The 18,674-nt window shown below is 45.9% G+C and overlaps 1 protein-coding gene across 7 annotated transcripts in view; it reads right to left on the bottom strand.

Annotated features, from left to right (window-relative positions):
- DTNB (dystrobrevin beta) overlaps positions 1–18,674 on the bottom strand; it is a 294,840-nt gene that overhangs the window by 11,803 nt on the left and 264,363 nt on the right. For 6 of the 7 annotated variants that reach the window (XM_034766839.1, XM_034766840.1, XM_034766841.1 and 3 more), the window contains 2 exons: positions 16,805–16,894; positions 1,601–1,654 (listed from right to left, as the gene is read on the bottom strand). In XM_034766839.1, coding sequence (XP_034622730.1) covers positions 1,601–1,654; positions 16,805–16,894 — 144 coding nt within the window. Of the gene's footprint in view, positions 1–1,600; positions 1,655–15,044; positions 15,955–16,804; positions 16,895–18,674 lie in introns of those variants that run through there. The other variant, XM_034766843.1, reaches the window with a different exon arrangement.

Genomic DNA, 18,674 nt, shown 5'->3' with positions numbered 1-18,674 from the left:
GCTGGTGCTGTACAAGAGCTGACACCCAGCTACCACAAGAAAAACTCCCTCCCGCTAGAGCAGGGAGGTATCAAGATGACTCACAATCCTGGGTGCCCTGAGAAAGGGTCACACCTTCTCAGTACCTATTTGGGCTGGAGATCTTGTGAGAACAGTCTCGTGTGTGAAATTTCATCCCAGCTAGAAGCAGGAAGTGAAGAGGTGCATGGAACAATAAAGAATAAAAATCCAACGTTGCCAAAGCTCAGCAAAGATTTGTCTCAGGTGAGACATGAAATGTTTGGACTGCTACTTGTCTAATCCAAATCTCTTTGTCCATCCTTAATTTAAACGTGGAAAGTGCGAGCAAACAGCTCCACAAGCAAATCAGTGTCACACTAAGGGGCACAGCCCGAACTGAAGCACCTCAGTGCAACTACTGTAAATTCCTTTCCTGGCAAAGCGGGAAGAAGAGGTGGTGGCAAATACCTTCACCCAAGCACCCCCTGGTCACACCAAGAGAAGGGGTTTTCTGTTCAGTCATTTGAGGAAGGGACAGGTGAAACCGCTAAACCCAGTGTCCAGTGACTGGTATTCCACTCCACACACCGCTCACCTGGGTTTTCTTTCTCCTGAGCCCTTTTGGATAGGGGACAGGGCCGGCTCCAGGGTTTTGGCCGCCCCAAGCAGCCAAAAAAAAAAAAAGCCACGATCGTGATCTGCGGCGGCAATTCGGCGGGAGGTCTTTCACTCCGAGGCGGAGTGAGGGACCGTCCGCCGAATTGCTGCCGAATACCTGGACGTGCCGCCCCTCTCCGGAGCGGCCGCCCCAAGCAACTGCTTGACAAGTTGGTGCCTGGAGCCGGCCCTGATAGGGGATCATTAGTCCACCTGCACAACAATGCTGTGACAGCCCCACGTTCCTTCCACATCCTTATAAGCCAGAGGCAGAGCTGCCTGGGGAGGATTAGTTCTATTATCTACACTTGGAGTCAGGGATTAGAGATGGGATGAGACCTGCTGTAAGGCCCCATTTTGCTGCCTGCGCAGGACTGGTCTCAGCAGAATATTGCTGAACACGGTGTCCAGACACATGTTAAATGCCTCAACCAACAAGGCTTCCTGCTTCCCTTGGGTGACACGTCCACAGCCTCGCACACCCAATTTCCAGAAACTTTCCTGATAATTCAGCCTTCATTTTCTTTATCTAACCTCACACCATTAATTCTTGTTCCTCTTGTACCGTTCAGAGTAACTCCTTTCCTGCCATGCTTACACTTGTACAGGCCACTTGCTGAAAGAAAATATTTCAATACATCTGAATACAGAGACAATGGAACCCTGGACACTACTACTGTCCCAAGCAACGGCAGAAATGGAGAGAGCAAACATATAACAGGGCAGCGAGAGGAACAGAAAGACAAGCCTGATAGGCCCAGCTGTGTGTCTGGAGGAGGTGTAACAGCAACAAGAAGCCTCCATAAACTGCCCAAACCCAAAGCTGTTACATGAATGCTTCTGCAGTGCTTGGTACACTGCTGTGGAGAGTTTGCAGACACACTCTAATCTCAGGCACAGAAATAAATGGGAAAAGTGTTTTACAGCTGAGACAGTCTTTTACCTCTGTCCTTTCCATTCTGCATCTTTTCCTCTTCTTCTTCACCTACTTCCTCTGCTTGAAAAACAAACAAATGTCAGACAAACAAGCATGGAAACGAGTCGCTAGAAAGTGTTTTCCTACAGGAGCTCGCTAAGAGCCATGCTGGCTTTTGAGACTCACACTGGAAAGAGGGAAGTGGGCAGTACTGGAGTGGGAGACCTCAGGAGTACATCAGACCGACTAAGCTGGAATTCTTTCATGCTGTAATGGCAGCTGTACCATCCTTTCAATTGGCAGAGCGTATGTGCCTTCTACAGACTGGTTTAATGACTCCCATTTTCACGTTCACCCTACAGGGGGCAGTGCCTGCACTCGCCAATAGGACTGGGCCTGGCCCCATGTAGCTTGATACACAAAGACGATTGGTCCCCTTGTGCACCTGGGCAGCCATATTTGAGCCTTCAAAGAGACTAAGAGCTATATAACCCAAACAATGGGACAATGGGGAATGGGTCAAACACAGATAAAAAATGATGACTTACCTGTTGTGTAACAGTTGTTCTTCGAGATATGGGTGCAGATGTGTATTCTGCTCAGGTGTGCACTGTCTTGTGCACTGTGAGCTGGAGACTTTTTGCCACCCTTTGAGTCAGTGCAAACGCCTTATACTTCCTCATGGCCCTTCCTGAGGCTATATTAAGGTGGTTCCACCCTGACCACGCTCAATAGTGCTCCAACAAACTCAAGTCTCTGGGCAGGAATCAGTGCAGACTTTTCTCTGTTCAGGATAAGATGAAGGTGATTGAACAGGTGGATGATATAGTCAATGGATGGCAATGGACCCGACTGTGAGAGAACCCCTGGACCAGCCAACCATCAAGGTAAGGGAAGACCTGTATCCCGTTCCTCCTCGAGAAGGCCACCACGCATTTGGTGATGACAGGCCAAAGGGGAGTACCATGTACTGATGATGACAAGTCCAAGGAATTTCCTGAGGCTGAGTAACACAGCTATATGGAAATATGTGTCCAGAAGATCAAGGGCAGCCAACCAACCATTGCCATCTAGAGAATGGAGGATTGAAGCTACGGTAACCAGGCGCAATCTCACTTGCTCGATGAACTTGTTGAGAGCCCAGAGGTCCAGAACAGTCTCAGTTCCACTCTTGTGTTTGGGGATCAGGGAAAAGAGTGGGGGAACTTACTCTGTGCCCCAGGGCAAGGAGATCCTGACCCTCCTGAAGGAGCACAGACTCATGAGATGGGTCCCTGAAAAGGGACAGAGGAGGAGGGTAGGGAGGAGGGGGGGAAATGAATGGGACTGAATATCCCAGGCCCATAGTACTTAGGACCCACTTGTCTAAAGATATTTGTTCCCATGGGCTGAGGAAGTGGGATAATCTGTCTCCACACTGAGCAGGGATGTGTAGATCATTGTTGGTTGCTATGCTGTCCTCGAAAAACAAGTTCCAAGAGTTGTGTCCCTACCGAAAGCTGAGAGCATGGTGGGTTAGTGGTAATGTTGGATGACCTTCTTTTCTGAAGCCTCTCTCTCCTCCAAGAAGCGTAGTATCATCTGGGAGGACAGAAGGGGGGAGGGGGGGATAGCTCAGTGGTTTGAGCATCTAACCCAGGGTTGTGAGCTCAATCCTTGAGGGGGCCACTTAGGGATCTGAGGCAAAATCAGTACTTGGTCCTGCTAGTGAAGGCAGGGGGCTGGACTCAATGACCTTTCAAGGTCCCTTCCAGTTCTAAGAGATGGGATATCTCCATTAATTTTAAAAAAATTAAATTTAATTTAAAGGGCTGTCCATGAACATAATCTGAATATTTCTGCAGGGGCTTGTACTAACGCTTCTTGGAGGCTGGAAGATAAACTCCCGGGGAGCGGAGAGTCACTCATGAATCTTTAAAAGATAAACACCTCATTTGTCTTGTCAGAAAATACAAACTGTCCATCAAAAGACAGAATTTCAGTGGTTTTCTGGATGTCTGGTGCTATCCCGGAATTAAATAACGAAGATGTCCTCCTCTTGATGATGGCAGTGGTCATTGCTCTGGAAGAATCAGACATTATGTTGAGAGTAGATTGTAGCGAGGTCTTTGCCACAAGCAAGCGCTTTGTCAAGAAAGCTTTGAACTTCTCTCTGGAGTTGTCTGGCAATTTGTCCATGAATTTAGACATCACCGCTCACTAAAAGAGCTTGCTGGTCATTATTCTCACCTGGAGTGAAGCAGTAGAACACATTTTCTCCCACCTGTTTATGCTCTCTGTATGTGTGTATATATATCTCCTCAATATATGTTCCATTCTATATGCATCCGAAGAAGTGGGCTGTAGTCCACGAAAGCTTATGCTCTAATAAATTTGTTAGTCTCTAAGGTGCCACAAGTACTCCTGTTCTTTCTTCCCAATGTGTCCAGTCTTTTAGGTTCTTTTTCTTTTGGGGTAGAATTAAATCTTCCCTGTGGTGTCCTCTCATTAGGTGCCGTGACAATTAATGAGTTTGGTTTTGGAGTGAATAGACACACTCCTGCTTCTGGGAAGGGAGTGATATCGTTTTTCTGTTTGCTTGGCTATTGGGGTTAGCGATGCTGACGTGTGCTACAAAGATTTGGCTGTCGATCAGAGGGCCTATGTGAGGACCTGGGGACTAGAACCTACACCTGCAGAGCCTGAGGTGGCTGATAGTCCCAGCATGCAGGAAGCCATCCAGAAGCACAGTCAGGAAACACTGGGGAGACTGGGACTGCAGGAAGTACTGCTCACGAGACCCAGAGTGACATTCCTCATGGCTCTCTGATTGGCCAAGTGCCCCAATTTAATCCCAGGGGTTGCCCCAGGAAGGTGTCTGGGTAAGTACCCAGATTTTGCCCTGCTGCAACACCAGACTTTGCCTTGTTTCCTGATCTCCGGTCTCTGAGGACAGCCTGACTTCAACCCTGACTCCTGATTCTATCCCAGTACTGTCTCTGGTCTCCGGTTTCTGACCCCGCCTGCCTCTGACCCCGATTCCTGCCTCTCGGTTCTATCCCGGTACTGCCTCTGGTCTTCGGTCTCTGACCTCGCCTGCCTCTGACCCCGACTCCTGCCTCTCGGTTCTATCCCGGTACTGCCTCTGGTCTCCAGTCTCTGACCTCGCCTGCCTCTGACGCCGACTCCTGCCTCTCGGTTCTATCCTGATACTGCCTCTGGTCTCCGGTCTCTGACCCCAATTCCTGCCTCTCGGTTCTATCCCGGTACTGCCTCTGGTCTCTGACCCCACCTACTCTGACCCAGACTCCTGCTTCTTGGTTCTAACCGGGTACTGCCCCTGATCTCTGGTCTCTGATGCTAGTTATGGGACTTGGCCTTGCAATTCCTCCAACTCCTGGTCGAAGACTCCTATCTCTGGTGGGCAGACCTCAGCCCAGCTGTGACTGTTAGAGGCAAGACCACCTACACCCTGGGTCCCTTACAGCATCATTGATAGAGGGGGCAACACCTCCCAGGGCTGAAGTCTGGAGGATGTCTACCTATTTGTGGGTATTCTCCTGTACCAGATCAGCTTAAATGCCCAGAACTGCAGCCATTCTCCTGAGCTGTTCCTGGTAGAACTTGAAATCCTCTGGAACTGGGGAAGCCAAAGTCAAGGCCACCAAATCGTCCAAGGAGAGTGTTGACAGTACTGATGGAGCTGAAGGTGTCACCTGTGGTACGGTTTGGTTCTCAGGCAAAAGGTTAACCACAGAGGAAGAATGTAGTCCTGAACTCCCACAACAGGCTGGTCCATGGCTTGGGCCATTCCCCAGGTAAGGGGATCTTACATCCAACGTATGCAGAGAACTGGATCTGTGTGAATGAGAAGCACCCCTAGGCTGGGAATATCAGCCCAGTGTACAGCAAGAAGGCCAGTACATTGTGGGCCAGGCAGGTCTGTCTCCACTATAGAAATGTCTCTGCTTTCAGTACCAGTGCTTACTCCCTGGGTGTTTGGATGATGTATGTGATTTCATTTGCTGACGAGGGGAATGAGAAGAGTTGCAGGACACTGACCTGGAGTGAGAAGAGCTGTTAGAATAATCACTAGGTGTGATGGGTGCCCAACTGGTAGGGCCTCTGGAAAACCTGACTTGTCCACTGTACAACATGGAAAAGGTAACATTGATACTCTGGTTGGCATCGTAGACAGTCTTGCCTGGGGTCCGGTACAGAGGATGGATTCCTTATTGGTGCTGAGGGGTCAGGATTCAGACCCCACTCTGATGTAGCTACTGATACTGAGGACACTGGTACCAAGGCTGGTTTTGTAAACAATGCTGAGAGAGAGCGGGTGGAGCCTGCCTCTTCATTGGTACTGGAGCTGAAGGCAATCTCTGCCCCAAAGCTGAAGTCAATGAAGGGCCTGAGATAGCCTGGGGCACCGTCCCTTCACCAATATCTTGAGTTAGTGGGAATGCCATGACAGCTAGACAATGCAAGTCTGAAGCTGCCAGGAACCTTGCCAGGTCGATGACACAGAGTGATGGTGCTGGAGTTTCCGTAGAGACCAGACTTGACACAGTCCCACGGATGGTTCTGGAGTCGCTGGCACGGCATTGGGATTCTCCCATCCTGATGCTGGGCAGACACGGGTCTGTCCTGGGTACCAGACTTGTTGACTGTGAGGTCCTGCTCTCAATGAAGAGGAGAATAAATCCCTCCTCGATTTCTGGCACTCTGGTCCATTTTATGAGTCCTCTTACATAGGATCTATGGAATGATCTCGGACCTCTTTCCTGCCTCCATGACTGATCAGAGTCCTGGGGTCTGTCCCCAACTCCTACAGAGGTAGAGACCAGTTAACTGAGTGGTTGGAACAGGGTCCTCGTGCCAAGGCAGGTCTCACAGCCTGTTCCAACAACTGCTGCTTTAGATGAAGATCTCTTGCAGTCTGCATCGTTTTCGTAACAGAACAATAGATACTCCACTATTCCTTGATTTGGGTCTCACCGAGGCACAACAAGTAGGGACAGGCAATGCCCGAAGCCCGGGGAATGCTCCAGAACTATACAAACTAACTGTACCATTAAATAGACTAATAAACTAACTAATCTAACAAACGATGGGTGCTGACTGCCAGAAACTATTTATACTAGGAAACACCGAATCACAAAGTGTGATGCAGCAGGAAAATCATGAGGAGATTCCAACGCAGGGAGCTCCAACTCAAGCCACAGGCGGTAAGAAGGAAATGAGGGGGTTTAGGGAGGTACCACCTTGATATAGCCTCGAGAGGAGCCAAGAGGAGGTACAGAGCATGCATGCTTCCCGACGGGTACTACAGCAGCAAAAAGTCTCCAGTTTGCAGTGCACAAGATGCCAGCACACTGGAGTGGAATACAGGTCTGCACCCACTCCAAGCAAGAAGATCCACTCTGAAGGAAAATCTGAAACAGTTTTATGGAGATCCAAGAGGAAGAACACTTGATGTTAATTACTGAAGATCTAGAGCTTAACCATGTGAGGTGCAGAGAGACCTCAACACTCATGGAAGTCACTGGGGTGGCACAGTTGTAACTGAGAACGGATTCTGTTCCAATAAATACACGTCTCATTAGGTCTCTCAGTGACAGAAAGGAAGTGCATGCTGATGGAGCACGTAGAGTCACAGAGTTTAAGGCCAGAAGGGGCCACCAGATCATCTAGTCGGCCCTCCGGCATATCCCAGCCCACCGACACCACCTGCACATGAAACCCAACAACCAAAATGACACCAAAGTATTACAGCCCACAGGAGACTAGACTATTGTGTGTCTCCAGGAGAGAATAGAAGGGACCAAAGAGTACCAAACGCCAGATACCTCTGCAATGGCAGGGAAATTATATCTAGCTATAGCTAGATAATACTGACAAGAGACCTGTACCCACATACTGCAGAGGAAAGCAAAAAATCCCCAAAGTTACTGTCAATCTCGTCTGGGGGAAAATTCCTTCCCGACCCCATATATGGTGATCAGTTAGACCCTGAACATGTGAGCAAGCACCTGAGAGGGAGAATGCTCCATGCCACCTCAGCCCTGACCCCCCCCCCGTTCAATGTTCCAACTTCAGCTGTAAAGCTTCCGAGAAAGACCAAAATCTCCCCCAGGACACATGGGGGGTATCCCTTCCTAACCCCTGCAGATGGCCAGCTGAAGCATGAGGTTTTAGGAATACAGGACATAAACTGGAATTGAGCAACAAGGCTCACTTTATTTAACTCCAGTGAAGCTGAAGTGAATTTATGGGCCAGGCTAGTATTTATATTGAGGAGAATGTGGACAGAAGGGCAAGTTCATTTGTGTGTGTGTGTGTGTGTGTGTGTGTGTGTGTGTGTGTGTGTGTGTGTGTGTGTGTGTGTGTGTGTGTGTGATATCTCTGTATGTAGCATTTCTAGTAAAATAACGTAAACAGATAATAGTTATTACAGGCAGTGATATTTCCCTTGACCCATATTTAAAAATACATAGAGTTTTGAAAGAGAAAAAAAAACCCGGTAATAGAAAGCACAACTTGAAAAGCCTGAATAGTCTAAACTGATGCTGACCAAAGGGGATCTTTAATAGAGAAGTCAAAGAAACTGGCATTTGCTTCACTGTTCTGACTACAGCCAATTGATAAATATCACTTTGAGAAGTCAGAAGTGCTTCTACCAATGGCCTTTTCCACGGTGCCCGGCACAACAACTGAAATATGTAATATGATGATGGCAGAAATCACTGATTGAAACTAAACAAGATTTTTAAAAATCACAAAGGTGAGCTGGGGCTCCAAGCAATTTCCGAGTCTGGCTGCTACGCTTGTCTCTTGCTTCTCAAGCTAAGTGGGGCTGGGAAAATTAGACAGCAGCCTGCTTAGTCCCTACGATAAGGAGTATATGTTACCTTATGTTGCTTTTGAATGACCTAGCTGGTCATCACTCTAAGTGGTATCCAGTATTTCCTGGCCAGGGAAGATTGTGTCAACATGGAACTCTCCTAAGGGTAGGGACTGGGGGATAGTCAAACTTTTTGTGAGAAGCCCACGCCTTATACTCAGATCTATCGACTGTCTACTGACTATCTGCAGAAGCAATTCTTCCTTTCCCTTTTTACTCTCCTCAGGGCACTGTTTTTTGAATGCAGACAAAGATGCTATAGACCAAATAGATGCTAGGTACTGTAGCTCACACCTGTGACTCACAAAAACATGCCAAACTTTGTGTCTGTAACTATAGCTGGCATGGAATCCAGGCCTGGAGGAGGTTTAAGTTCTCCTAGTGTAACTCCTGACTAACGTGTTAAATCCCATTGAATCTCCTCAGCTGCGTATAACTCGTGCTTTTCCTAATTTACACAAATGAAATTATTTCAGATATTTTCAAGGGATCTGTCTTCTTTAGTTTCTGCATATAATCAAATACAAGATTGTAATTAATTTCATCTTCAATCCCCCGTGCATTATAAATGCCTTACATGACAAGACTGAAATAACTGTCAACAGCACAAACCTTGCTTTGTTTGTATTTGTCAAACACTGTACAGATTTCAAGAGAGACCAGGAGATCAGAAGTCCTGTATCCCTGATACCAGTCACTGTGGGCCAGGGTCTGATCTCAGGTACATTAGTGTAAATCTACGGTACTATTAAAAGCAAGAAATAAATTACTGCAGAATCTGTCTTGGGCTGAGAGTTTATTCGCCATGTTTCAGCTGGAGGGGAACGGAACTGTGCATCTCTGAACATGATGATTTACTGAAGAAACACAAGGTCCCTTAAGAGAAGGTTACTCGCCTTGTGCAGTAACTGAGATTCTTCGAGATGTGTGTCCCTGTGGGTGCTCCACTTCAGGTGACTGTGCGCCCCTGCACCTCTAGTCGGAGAATTTCGACAGCAGTACCCAGTTGGGCCATACACGCTCTCTCCCCGTCTCGTGCCTGTAGCGGCGATTAAATAGGGCTTTGCGGCCAACCCCCCTCCCTCCTCAGTTCCTTCTCTACCACAGAGGACCTTACTGGAACTCTGAAGTAGAGGGGAGGAGGGTGGGTAGTGGAGCAGCCACAAACGGTGCACATCTCAAAGAACTTCAGTTACTGCGCAATATGAGTAACCTCCTTCTTCTTCAAGTGATGTCACTGTGGGTTCTCCACTTCAAGTGACTGTAGAGCAGTGACCCTCAGTGGAAAGGAGCAGCTTCGGAGCTGGGTCTGTGATCGATAATGAGACCATGTGTCATAATAAAGTGTCGTATGTTGAGTCCTGCTCAATTGCGCAGTGTTGAACGAATGTTGCAGTAGACCCTCACATTTACAAACACCTCGGGAATGGAGGTTGTTCGTAACTCTGAAATGTTCGTTACTCTGAACAAAATGTTATGGTTGTTCTTTCAAAAGTTTGCAGCTGAACATTGCCTTAATACAGCTTTGAAACTATACTATGCAGAAGAAAAATGTTGCTTTCCCTTTATATTTTTTAGTGGTTTATGTTTAACACAGCACTATACTGTATTTGCATTTTTTTGGTCTCTGCTGCTGCCTGATTGTGTACTTCCAGTTTCAAATGAGGTGTGTGGTTGACTGGTCATTTCGTAACTCTAGTGTTGGTAACTCTGAGGTTCTACTGTGGCGGCTTTACATATGTCTGTAACAAGTACATTATTAAGGAAGGCTACCAATGTGAACAGCGAACTGGTAGAATGTGTTCTAACCCTTGGAGGGGGTTGTAGTTCATGTTGGCGGTAGCAGAGATAAATGCACTCTGAAATCCATTTGGAGAGTCTCTGCTTAGCTATAGCCTCTCCTTTAGATCTCTCAGTAGTAGAGAGAAACAGCTTTGGTGCCTTCCTAAATGGTTTACTCCGTTCAAGATAAAAGCCTAGTGCCCTTATGACATCCAGAGTATGGAATGCCGCTTCTGAGGTTTAGGGAAGAATGCTGGAAGAGGGATTTTAGGTAGAAACTTAGGATGTGGTCTTAGAATGACCTTGTTCTTGAAAAAGATTGTATATGGGGGGTATGCCATAAGGGCGACAAGGAAGGCTACTTTCATTGAAAGGTGTAATAGACAACATGTAGCCAAGGGTTTGAACAGCGGTCCAGTAAGGGAACGAAGTACTAAATTAAGATCCCATGAAGGCGTTGGGACTCTGAGTTCAGGTTAGAGTTTCCAGATACCTTGTAGGAATCGTTTTGTAATTGGATGGGCAAAGACTGAGAACCCATCAACTTTATGGTGAAAGGCTGTGATTGCTGCAAGGTGCGCTCTGAGTGAGCTCATTGAAAGAGCTGACATTTTTTAACTGAAATATATAGTCCAGGGATAGTAGTAGAACGGAGGTGGTGGCTCTGATTCGTTTGTTCTTGTGGAGGTAGGTCAAATGTGTAGTCAATCATCTGCTGTTTAGCAAGATATCCTTCCCCGCTTCTGAGCAGATCATCTCTTTGCCTTGGAACCATGAGAGAGCCATGCTCTCAGGTGGGAGTATCTTCAGTTTCAGGTGCAAGATCTGGCCTGCATCTTGTGACAGGAGGTGTGGAAGAAGTGGGAGCACACGTGGTGAACATTCCGACCTCTGTTGTAGGTATGGAAACCAAGTTTGTCTGGGCCTTTTGGGGGCTATCAGGATGACCCTGCATTGGTTGGTCTTGATCTTTTGTATGACCCTGGACAACAACGGGGTAGGAGAGAAAGTGTAAAGGAGAGAGAGAGAAATCACTCGATCATTACCTGTTAGGTTCACTCCCTCTGGGGCACCTGGCATTGGCCACTGTCTGTAGACAGGATACTGGGCTGGATGGACATTTGGTTTGACCCAGTATGGCCGTTCTTATGTTCTTAAGAGGTGCATCCCATCTGAGGAGGAAGGTGTCACCTCTGGATCCCGGTCCCAAGCCTGCTCTGGAGCAAAATGTTGGACATTTGCTGTTCTGACTCATGGCAAATAGGTCTATTGTGGGGAATCCCCATTGATGGAATATGTCCTGTATCACCAAGGTTTACTTCCCACTTGTGATCGTGGGAAAACTTTCTGCTTAACATGTCTGCTGGGGTGTTCTGATATCCTGGTAGGTAAGCAGCTGATATGGTGATGTTGTGTTGGATGCATTTGGTTCCACAGTCGTAAGGCCTCGGTGCAAAGGGAGTGTGACCTTGCTCCTCTCTGTTTGTTTGTATGGAACATGCAAGCAATGTTGTCCATCAGGAGCTGTATGGTTTTGGTTTTGATCACGGGCAGGAAGTGTGCACATGCATTGCAAACTGCTCGCAGTTCCAGAATGTTTATGTGCAGCGTTCATTCCGAAGGAGACTACCTGCCCTGTACTGTTAGGTTGTTTGCATGGGAGCCCCAGCCCACTATGAAGGCATCTGTTGTGATTACATTGTGGGGGAACCCTGCACACACATTGTGTGAATGGGTCCACCACCGAAGCAAGTCCTTGACCTTTTGTGGCATGTGGAGAAGCTTGCTCAGACTGTGTTTGTGTGGGGTGTACACTGTCCTGGGCCTCCCTTGCCGGCGGCGCATGCGCAATCTGGCAAGTTTTGCAATATAGGTGGTTGCCGCCATGTGGCCTAACAGTCGGAGGCAAGTCCTGGCAGATGTTTGTGGCTGCTCACTGTAGTGTTGATCAGGTTCACTAGGGTGGCGAATCTGTGTAGTGGGAGTGAGGCTTTTGCCTCCAATGAGTTTAGGTGAGCCCCCAGGGAATTTTAGTTCTTGAACTGGTGTCACTGTTGATTTTTGAATGTTTATTTGGAGGCTGAGTTTTGTAAAGAGTGACATTGTCCTCTGTGTGACTTTGACGGCTTCCTCCCAAGTGGGGCCTGGAGTAGACAGTCATCGAAATATGGGTATATCATGACCCCTTGTTTACGTAGGTGGGCTGCCCCCACTGCTAGAACTTTGGAAAAAACTCGGGGAGCCGTGGAGAGGCCAAAGGACAGTACCATGTACTGATATTGATCTTGTCCCAAAACAAATTGGAGAAGCTGCCTGTGTGATAGATGTATGGCGATGTGAAAGTATGCATAGAATCATAGAACTGGAAGGGACCTCGAGAGGTCACCTAGTCCCATTCCCGGCACTCATGGCAGGACTAAGTATTATCTAGACCATCCCTGACAAGTCTAACCTGCTCTTAAAAATCTCCAATGATGGAGATTCCACAGCCTCCCTAGGCAATTTATTCCAGTGCTTAACCACCCTGACAGTTAGGAAATTTTTCCTAATATCCAACCTAAATCTCTTCCACTACAACTTGAGACCATTACTCCTTGTTCTGTCATCTGCTACCACTGAGAACAGTCTAGATCCATCCTCTTTGGAACCCCCTTTAAGGTAGCTGAAAGCAGCTATCAAATCCCCCCTCATTCTTCTCTTCTGCTGATTAAACAATCCCAGTTCCCTCAGCCTCTCCTCATAAGTCACGTGCTCCAGACCCCTAATCATTTTTGTTGCCCTCCGCTGGACTCTTTCCAATTTTTCCACATCCTTCTTGTAGTGTGGGGCCCAAAACTGGACACAGTACTCCAGAGGAGGCCTCACCAATGCCGAATAGAGGGGAATGATCACGTCTCTCAATCTGCTGGCAATGCCCCTACTTATACAGCCCAAAATGCCGTTAGCCTTCTTGGCAACAAGAGCACACTGTTGACTCATATCCAGCTTCTCGTCCACTGTAACCCCTAGGTCCTTTTCTGCAGAACTGCTTCCTAGCCATTTGGTCCCTAGTTTGTAGCAGTGTCTGGGATTCTTCCATCCTAAGTGCAGGACTCTGCACCTGTTCTTGTTGCACCTCATCAGATTTCTTTTGGCCCAATCCTCTAATTTGTCTAGGACCCTCTGTATCCTATCCCTACCCTCCAGCGTATCTACCACTCCTCCCAGATTAGTGTCATATGCAAACTTGTTGATGACCCCTCCCAGCTTGGTATCGTCCGCAAACTTTATAAGTGTACTCTCTATGCCATTATCTAAATCATTGATGAAGATATTGAACAGAACCGGACCCAAAACTGATCCCTGTGGGACCCCAATCTATATGCCCTTCCAGCATGACTGTGAACCACTGATAACTACTCTGTGGGAACAGTTTTCCAATCAAAACAACAAGGAGTCTGGGGGCACCTTAAAGACTAACAGATTTATTTGGGCATAAGCTTTTGTGGGTAAAAACCTCACTTCTTCGGATGCATAGAGAAAAAGTTACAGATGCAGGCATTATATACTGACACATGGAGAGCAGGGAGTTACTTTGCAAGTGGAGAACCAGTGTTGACAGGGCCAATTCAATCAGGGTGGATGTAGTCCTCTCCCAATAATAGATGAGGAGGTGTCAATTCCAGGAGAGGAAAAGCTGCTTCTGTATTGAGCCAGCCACTCCCAGTCCCTATTCAAGCCCAGATTAATGGTGTTAAATTTGCAAATGAATTTTAGTTCTGCTGTTTCTCAAGTTTTTTTGTTCAATGATAGTGACTTTTAAATCTGTAATAGAATGACCAGGGAGATTGAAGTGTTCACTTACTGGCTTTTGTATGTTACCATTCCTGATGTCCGATTTGTGTCCATTTATTCTTTTGCGGAGGTACTGTCCGGTTTGGCCAATATACATGGCAGAGGGGCATTGCTGGCACATGATGGCATATATAACATTAGTAGATGTGCAGGTGAATGAGCCCTTGATGGTGTGGCTGATGTGGTTAGGTCCTCTGATGGTGTTGCCAGAGTAGATATGGGGACAGAGTAGGCAACGAGGTTTGCTACAGGGATTGGTTCTTGGGTTGGTGTTTCAGTGGTGTGTAGTTGCAGGTGAGTATTTGCTTCAGGTTGGGGGGTTGTCTGTAAGCGAGGACTGGCCTGCCTCCCAAGGTCTGTGAGAGTGAGGGATCATTTTCTAGGATAGGTTGTAGATCATTAATAATGCGCTGGAGAGGTTTTAGCTGGGGTCTGTATGTGATGACCAGTTGTGTTCTGTTATTGTCCTTGTTGGGCCTGTCCTGTAGTAGGTGATTTCTGGGTACCCGTCTTGCTCTGTCAATCTGTTTCCTCACTTCCCCAGGTGGGTATTGTAGTTTTAAGAATGCTTGATAAAGATCTTGTAGGTACAAGTGGAATGAAGTGTTCACTTACTGGTTTTCGTATGTTACCATTCCTGATGTCCGATTTGTGTCCATTTATTCTTTTACGTAGGGACTGTCCGGTCTGGCCAATGTACATGGCAGAGGGGCATTGCTGTTGTTTTAGTGGATACAGACTAACACGGCTACCCTCGATACATTTTCCAACCAGTTTTGCACCCACCTTATAGTAGCTCCATCTAGGTTGCATTTCCCTAGCTTGTTTATGAGAATGTCATGTGAGATAGTATCAAAAGCTTTACTAAAGTCAAGATATACCACGTCTACCGCTTCCCCCCATCCACAAGGCTTGTTACCCTGTCAAAGAAAGCTATCAGGTTGGTTTGACATGATTTGTTCTTGACTAATCCATGCTGATTGTTACTTATCATATTATTATCTTCTTGTTGTTTGCAAATTGATTGCTTAATTATTTGCTCCATTATCCACTGTGTCTGCCGAGTCTAATGACACCTGGAGAGCTGTTTGTGCCAGGAGGTGGCCTTCAGCGATGACTGACCTATATTGCTCCTACTAGTCTTCTGGTATAAAGTCAATAAATTCAGACAGTTTAGAATAACTGGTGTGGTTGTATTTTGCCATCAAGGTCATATAGTTGGCGATTATAGCCAACTGATGACTGGGAGAAGTTTGTGGTTCTGAGTCTGAGTCCGGGCTGAGGGATTTTTCCATAAGGATAAGTTTGAATTTAAGGTCCCTCACTTTCCTGGCATGGGCCTTAAGGTTGTGGCAATGGAAGCACTTCTGGGGTATGTGCGTTTCCCCCAAGCAGCGGACACACTGAGAATGTCCATCTGAAACGGGGATTGCCTCTTGGCAGGAGAGGTAACATTTAAAACCCAGGCATCCCCAGGCATTCTCAGGTGGAGTTATCCCAGAAAGGGATGAATGAAACATAACATAAAATAATACATTTTTATTTATTTTTTTAAATGAGAAGAAAGAAAAGGGGTAGAGTAGTTAGTTATAACTTGTTTTCCTATCTTCTACTATACAGTTAATCCTAAATCTAGATCTCAGGGGACAGCGCACGTGGGGCCCACCGGACATTGCTGTCTAAATTCTCTGACTAGAGGCGCAGGGGCGCACAATCATCTGACATGAGGCACCCACAGGGACATCACTCGAAGAAGAACTATAACAGCACTAGTGATTGCTGCTGTAATACATGAAGGACTTCATTAACTCCACAGCTGCTGCTGCAGCTAAGACACAAGGTTTGGACTGGTGAACGTACTGTTCAGCAGTAACTAGGGAATCTGTTAGGAAAATATAAAATCTGTGTTTAGATGTGAATGCAGAATCCTATCCTTATTCCTAAAAGCACAAGGCCCTTTAACAAATAGCTGAAATGCTGAACAATGAAGTTCTTTACAAGCAAGCCCTGAGAAGCTTGGGATGGGTCTTTCTCAACAAGTTTGTAAGTTTGTTGTGGCCCAATTATTCTGTTCACTGAAACCCACTATCATTACTATTGTGCAAAAGGCACGCAGGCAAAATCACCACTTTTTGCACAGCTGTTTAATCCCTTTCTTTAAGTTGAGCCAAATGTATATTTTAATTTTATTTTCATGCCTAGAGTTCCCTAATGGGAATTCATTTTAAGTGCACTCCAAATTGCTGTTATAAATACTACAGAATCATTAAGTAACAGTTTGTATGAACTCACTCAAAAATATATCTTAACTTCTAAGCTCATGTCTTTAAAGAGCTGCTGTAGTCAAAAAAAAAAGAGACATTAGAAGTGACATCTTTGCTCCCTGGCAAGCGTTCTGAATCACATATGCTTACATTACAAGCAAAGGAAAGTTATTACGGTTAGCCTTGTAGAAGTCAATACAGCTATGAGTGAGTGAACTGGTTTCTAGCATCCTAGAATCATCAACAACAGTGTCAGCCAGATTCTGTATGTAGAACAGAATTCTCATTACTGGTGACTTCTCACTGAGGGAGAATTAAATTGCAACCTTGCAATCTAATTTTTCTATTTAGTTTCTGGATGAGAACTATAGTTTACAGATAAATCTTCAACACATGGCTTTAAGATTACTATTGCTGGTCACACTGATCTCCGGAGTGTACATGTATGTTAAAGTTTAACTATCTCACCTGAATGAAGTTCCTTCACTAAAGAAGACATTGTATTTGTAATTGAATCAGCTGCTACCAATAAATCATTCCGGAGGTTTCTTCGTGTACCTAGGAAAGAAATGGAGGAAAAGAAAATGAAAAGTTATGGCAGATATTAGACTTCAATTTCCCAAGCTACTCACAAAAGGAAGCTCAATCAGTTGTTCCTGACCAATCAAAATGAGTGATTACTTTCCCTCTGTAAGGAATATGAGAGCAGAACTGCAAACACTCACCTTTGCCTGCAGAGCTGCCACTTGGACAGGGTAACTGTAGTGCAAAAACCCATTAAAACCAATCCGGGTTTAGTAAAGATTTCTGATATAAATGATCTGGAAAAAGGGGTAAACAGCGAGGTGGAAAAATTTGCAGATGATACAAAACTACTCAAGGTAGTTAAGTCCCAGGCAGCCTGCGAAGAGCTACAAAAGGATCTCACAAAACTGGGTGACTGGGCAACAAAATGGCAGATGAAATTCAATGTTGATAAATTCTAAGTAATGCACATTGGAAAGCATAATCCCAACTTTACATAAAAAATTATGGGCTCTAAATTAGCTGTTGCCACTCAAGAAAGAGATCTTGGAGTCATTGTGGATAATTCTCTAAAAACATCCACTCAATGTGCAGCGGCAGTCAAAAAAGTGAACAGAATGTTGGGAATCATTAAGAAATGGATAGATAATAAGACGGAAAATATCATATTGAGTGCAGATGTGGTCGCCCCATCTCAAAAAAGAGATACTGGAATTGGAAAAGCCTCAGAAAAGGGCAACAAAAATGATTAGGGGTCTGGAATGGCTGACATATGAGGAGAGATTAATAAGACTGGAACTTTTCAGCTTGGAAAAGAGACAACTAAGGGGGAATATGATAGAGATCTATAAAATCATGATGGGTGTGGAGAAAGTAAATAAGGAAGTGTTATTTACTCCTTCTCATAACACAAGAACTAGGGGTCACCAAATGAAATTAATAGGCAGCAGGTTTAAAACAAACAAAAGGAAGTATTTTTTCACACACTGCACAGTCAACCTGTGGAACTTCTTGCCAGAGGATGTTGTGAAGGCCAAGGCTATAACAGGATTAAAAAAATAATTAGATAAATTCATGGAGGATAGGTCCATCAATGGCTACTAGCCAGGCTGGGCAGGGATGGTGTCCCTAGCCTCTGTTTTCCAGAAGCAGGGAATGGGCAACAGGGGATGGATCACTTGATGATTCCCTGTTCTGTTCATTCCCTCTGGGGCCCCTGGCATTGGCCACTGTTGGAAGTCAGGGTACTGGGCTAGATGGACCATTGGTCTGACCCAGTATGGCCGTTCTTATGTTCTTATATCCTGGAGTGGCTTCCTGCTTGGTGGATCGATTGTCTGCTTAGCCAATATGCTGTTACACTATATTTTCCAATTACATGGACAGCACAGGTGGACCACATCAGCATGGTCAAGTGTTTCTTTGCCCAAGACAAGAGTAGTTTGCTTCTCTTTTAAGAGCAGCGATCTGGTGCTTCCATTTGTGTATATACACACACACCATCCATGAAAATGCTTCCAGTCCCTTGTGTATAGTTCTTCTTTCCAGTGACTGATGGAGTAACTCTGTTTCCTGATGGACAATGCTCCAGTGGATAGCAGGCTCCCTAGTGCTCCAAATTGGCATCTATTGTGATGATTGGCATGCTTGGTTCCAAGATTTGCAAACTTCTTGAAAATCTGTGTCCTGTCATCCACCACTGCAGGAACCTGCTCACCGCTGGGGAAACCTGAACCTTTGCCATAGGTTGTGTAAGCACAGGGGCAATGAGCAAATTATGTTGTGTAAAAAAATCTCATGTGAAACCTGATCC

This window comes from Trachemys scripta, chromosome 3 (genome assembly GCF_013100865.1).
Source record: "Trachemys scripta elegans isolate TJP31775 chromosome 3, CAS_Tse_1.0, whole genome shotgun sequence".
NCBI lineage: Eukaryota > Metazoa > Chordata > Testudines > Emydidae > Trachemys > Trachemys scripta.
This window is presented reverse-complemented; position numbering and strand designations above follow the sequence as displayed.